General features: G+C 35.0%; 1 protein-coding gene across 1 annotated transcript; it reads left to right on the top strand.

Moving 5' to 3' along the window:
* The first annotated feature begins 3,716 nt into the window (after window positions 1-3,716).
* Window positions 3,717-4,535, top strand: LOC109827093. The gene has a single exon (XM_020394055.1). It carries the CDS (start codon window positions 3,717-3,719, stop codon window positions 4,533-4,535), a length of 819 nt encoding a protein of 272 aa, XP_020249644.1.
* The last annotated feature ends 877 nt before the right edge of the window (window positions 4,536-5,412 follow it).

The raw sequence follows: 5,412 nt of genomic DNA on the forward strand, positions 1-5,412 counted from the left end.
TATATATATATATATATATATATATATATATAAGAAAAATGTAGGAAATTGGTACCGAGCATATATTTTGTGCTTGGTAAAGTATCTCATTCTCATCTACTCTCCAACCCTTGTGAATATGGTCCCCCATTTAAATAAGTGGATGTGAACGTATCACTTCGCTACCAAGTATAAATACTTGTGCTTAGTACAAGTTCCTCTATATTGCTATATATGTCTATGAGAATGAAGCACATCACTACCAAACACAAAAACTTGTGTTTGATATCGAGTTCCTCCATATTACTATATACACACACAGACAAACACACACACCCCAAAAACCTCAATATATTGTGTTGTGTTATTATATGAGATAAAAAGTACATACTATATGCCGCTGATTTTCTGGGGAAAGAACATAGGGTCCACCATATTGAACATTTTAGTTAGGAGTTTTTAGTCCAATCGAATGAAATACTTTATTCCTATACACCTTTCTGTGATCAAGATTTTGGTTATAGATTTAAAATACTCCATACTCATTTTTAAAATTATACCTTTCTAAAACGTAGTGTAACTAGCCTCAGAAGTTGGAAAACAAAATGATGATACAATAATAAGTTGATTCATGGATGCAAAGCAAATCATCTCAAAACCAAATCAAAATTACAGTGTGTTTTAATTCTTGCTTTTAATACAAATCATTTCTCAATGATGTCATGATCAAACTTAATGAAACCTAGCTACTCAGCGGTTGCAAATTAGCTAGGTCTTGGTTGAAGAATAGTTTGCATTTCTTGTATTAGACTGCATACATTTGAATATATACAATCTAAATTGAAGCATGCATTTAATAGATTGATCTTGTTCAGATTGAGAAATATAACTGAATAATATTTTGGACATCCAAACAACTTTCTTTTGCTGTAAAATTGGCATTGCTTAAATCGGTGATATATAATGGCTAACAAATTTTATATCATTTTTGTATGCTAATTTACCTTTATTTTTATGTATATTAAATGCTACTCGGGTATTTTTAGTGTAATTTTTCAAGTTACAGGCAATTAATGAAGAAAAGAGCTTAATTAAGCAATTAAAGCCCAAATGTGAAGATCCAAGACCAAAAAGTCCAAGTCCAAGGCCCAGACCAAGTTCTAGAAGTGAAATCTTAGCAAATATCACTTTCTTGGACAGTAATTATCAGTAACTTAGTCAGTAATTAAGATCAATCAAATCTAGAAAGGAGTCCAACTAGAATCGACATAAATATATTTTCAGAACTTGGTATCGATACATGTTTTTGGGCATAGATAGGGAGTATCGATGCTTTGTATCGATAACCAAGATTTAAGTATCAATACCTAAAGTCAGCAACAAAATAGATTCGAATGCTAGGGTTCTTACTTTTGCGGATGGGATTTAAAGTTGTATTTTTTTTAAGGGTGGAGATTGCTCCTGTGATGTATTTACCATAACAACTTGAAAACTAATATAAGTAGGAGCCTAGGGCCATTATATTTTACATTAGAAATTCCCGTAGAATTCAATAAAGTTCTTATTCTTGCTTGCTATTTTGGAGTTCAAGTGCTTCTTTTTTAGATTCTTCAATTTGTAAGTTTTTAAATTATGCATTTAATTTCTACAATTTAATTTCTTGTTATTGTTCTTGTTTTTCTTGTTCTTACTTCTCTCTCTTTACTCTTTTTTTTTGTCAATGAAATAAATTTTATTCATTACCAAATTGAGAAGTTTGAGTACATCAAAACATTCTAGAGGATTAACTGGAAGAGCAGTTATGAAGAACTATTACATTTGCACAATTCTTTCTTTTATGTGAGGAGGAACATCATCATTCAGGACTTTAAAAAGATTTAGAAGTTTCACTGTCCGAAACACAGATTCAGGGTCTTTAGCTTTTTGTTGGAAGATTCTTCTATTCCTTTCTTTCCATATAGCATAGACTGATACGGATAATGTCAATCTTTTAAACTTCTTCATAAACCCCTTCCCCTTCAGTCTCGTGCTATACTATCCAATAATATAATCCCAGTTGCAAGATTTCCACCTACATTTCATCCAGTCCATCACTCTGTTCCAGAGAGTAGTTGAGTATTCACAATTAAAGAAAAGATGCATGCAGGTTTCTTGATGCTGATACGTGCATAGGACACAAAGATTTATGTCAAGTTTCCTCATGTGACACAGCATGGATCTTTTGTTAACAATCTAGAATGAACAGCAAGCCAAAAGATGAAGGAGTGCTTAGGATATAACCACCCATCCCAGACTGTTTTAGACTAAGCAACTGGTGCATTTTGATGAATGAGCTCTTTGTAGATATAAGATAACTGAATTTTACCTTCAAAGCAGCACCTGGTGATGACATTTTGCACATTAGATGCATTTCCAAATTTGCAGATCATTTTCTCTCTCACTTTAAGCATTTGATTCCACATCCAAGAATCATTCATTCTAATTTGCAGATCATTCATCCAAGAATCATTTTCTCTCTCTTTACTCTTCTGTAATTGTTTTTAATCTTTAAAATTATGAGTACCTAATCATCTTCAAGGAGCTTAAAATAACAAAGCTAGGTTACTAGATGTAGGCGTCAAAAATTACCTATAGGTCCCCGCACACGACTCGAGACAGAGAGAAGACAATGAACGTCGCTATCCGAGTCACAGAAGCTTAATCGACATTGACAAGCACATGAAGTGAGTCAACGAACCATGCGAAGTAAGGGAACTTCGGAATAAAGGAACGAAAGCTGATCGGGAGCCCCGCGTCGTTTACGAAAGGCGGAACACCCCTCGTGTCTCATTTATTCCACATATGATTCAATCATGGGAGCCTGTAGATCTCCTCGTCGGCTTTCCAACGCATCTTGAATCGCGTAAATCCGAGTTCAGATGAGGAAAATACGGCGAATGCAAAACGGAGTGCAAAACAGCAGTCTCAGCCTAAGCTAAGACACCCTGAGGTGTCTCGGCCCAACCGAGACACCCAAGGGTGTCTCGGCCTCGCTGAGATGCCCGCAGGTGTCCGCAGCCCTAAAAAGGGGGTTTTGGCTGTTTGTGCAGTTTTTAACCGCCTGAATTCCCCGGAGCCTATAAATCAGCCCCATGACCTTCATTTTTTCAGATCTGGATTTTTAGAGAGTTGGCGAAGCCCTGCCGGATTGAAGATTAAAAGTGCATGAACTTCAGAAGAAAGGAGGAGATTGATCGAGTTCTTCAGCACAGGAGAGAAAGATTCATCAGATCTACATTCCCCGAGTCTGTTCCTTAAGATTATCCCGTTGCGATAATCTTAAGAAGAGCAATTATCTCGCCGTTGCCGAGATAAACGCTTCTATTTCTTGATTCCTTTGCGAATCAACGAAGTTTCGGACTTGATCTAATTGTCAGGTGGTCCACGGATATTGACGTCCCCGTCACCGGTCAAAAACTCACGCAAGCAAGAGACGACAAACGGATCTTGTGTTATTTTCGAGAGAGTTGTAATTCCTTTATTTTTTTTTTATTATTCATTATTTGAATTCTTTGTAAACGACTAAAGTTATAATGAAATCAGTAATGAAGGCAACTTTCAAAGAAAACACTAGATTAGATCAATAAAAAGATATATTGCCGATAAAAGTTCTTGAAAGAATTGATAAACTTTGCTCCTCTTTCCTTTGGGGTCAAAAAATCCATCTGATCTCCTGGAACACAGTTTGTTTAGGAAGGATGCAAGGTGGCTTAGGCCTTTTTTCGGCAAAGGAGTGGAATAATGCAGCAGCTATTAAACTTCTTTGGTTGATACATCAGAAAAAAGACCTGTTATGGGTCAAATGGGTGCACGGTCATTATTTACAACACTCAAATATTTGGCAAGTTCAACATAGGAGCAATGATTCTTGGATGTGGAAGCAACTTCTCAAAGTTAGAAACATGTTGTTAGCTAAGTTTGGCAATACTGAAGTATTGATGAGCTCAATGGATTCTTGTTGTGTCAATGGAAAAATCAGTATGTCAGCAATCTACAATGCCCTGTACCAATCTAATACCTCAGCAGTATGGGCAGAAACTACATGGGGGAGACTGAATTACCCTAAACATTCCTTCATCCTCTGGTTAGTTAACCACTCAAGGCACCTTACCCAGGAGAGATTGTGTAGGCTGAGATTATTAGATGCAAATCTATGTGTTCTGTGTTCCAGTCAGCCTGAAAATTGTAAGCATCTCTTCTTCGAATGCCACTACTCAGCTGCTGTCTGGAACATGTTGATGGACTGGTTGAGATTCACTTGGAGAACTTGTAACTGGTGCTTGCTCATCCACTGGTACTCTCACAACTTGAGAGGTAAGAACTTTAAGAAGAATATGAAAAGAATGGCTCTTGCTGCTGCTGTCTATTCTATTTGGCAAGAGAGGAATTATAGAATTTTTCAAGCAAAAGCGAGGGGGCCTGCTGATCTCTTTCGAGCAATTAAGTATTCCATATATTCCAAATTACTAAATGAGGATATACCTGTACATATGAAGGATGAACTTGTGAAGTTGTAGTGGTTTTTTCTCTGGTTACCAGGTCGAGTCTCTGGCTGCCTGGTTTTTGATGTACAAACATTTCTATATTTGACTGATGAATAAAGCTTTATTTCATTGATCAAAAAAATAAAAAATAAAAAAATAAAAATAAAAAGATATTTTTAAGTCAAATAAAGAAAAAGATTAGTTTAGATTAATAAAAGTTGGGGTTAGATTTAATTTGACAGGTTATAGACTTCAATTAGGCATAACCTGTACTTAGAAGATTAAACTCTAGTAATAATAAGTCTAGATTAATTGATTGAAGAACTTTTATGGTCAATGAATAATAATGTCATTTACCAACTAAACAGTGTAAGTACAAACAAAATGCTCAGGCATACTCGATCTTACAAATAAAATCAGCAGCACCAAAATTGGTCCACACAAGAAAACTACAGCTCAAAATTAATTGAAGATTAGAATAAACTAATTGATAGGTTATATTTTCTAATGAAATATAGCTTATATTTTTAGGATTCTAATAAATAAAAGATCTAGTTTAGAAAACCTAGTGGAGTTAGCCTAAGAAATCTGGTTTAAGTTTATAAATTAAAAAAAACTCTTTTGCAATCAAAGATCCTTTTTAATCCCTAGGAACTTAAAATGGATTTTTTTTTCCTAACTAATTTTCCAGTGGATCGACATGTTAAGTCTACAATAAAAGGTGTGCACTTGCAGAACACATAAATAACTCATCATATAGCATGCACAACTATTAATGTGGTATTTTTATCCTACCTAAAAATTTGCCAAAACTATTTAAAAGGTTTGTAGAGATTTCCTTTAAATTTTGGGGATCTTCATAATCATCACAAAGCTAAGGTTGTCTGTTTAAGTGTTTGTACTCCTAAAA

This window comes from Asparagus officinalis, unplaced genomic scaffold, assembly GCF_001876935.1.
Source record: "Asparagus officinalis unplaced genomic scaffold, Aspof.V1 AsparagusV1_Un20, whole genome shotgun sequence".
NCBI classification, from domain to species: domain Eukaryota; kingdom Viridiplantae; phylum Streptophyta; class Magnoliopsida; order Asparagales; family Asparagaceae; genus Asparagus; species Asparagus officinalis.

Excerpts from the sequence above, each read along its gene's own strand:
- LOC109827093 (XM_020394055.1), top strand. The coding sequence starts at position 3,717 with ATGCAAGGTGGCTTAGGCCTTTTTTCGGCAAAGGAGTGGAATAATGCA.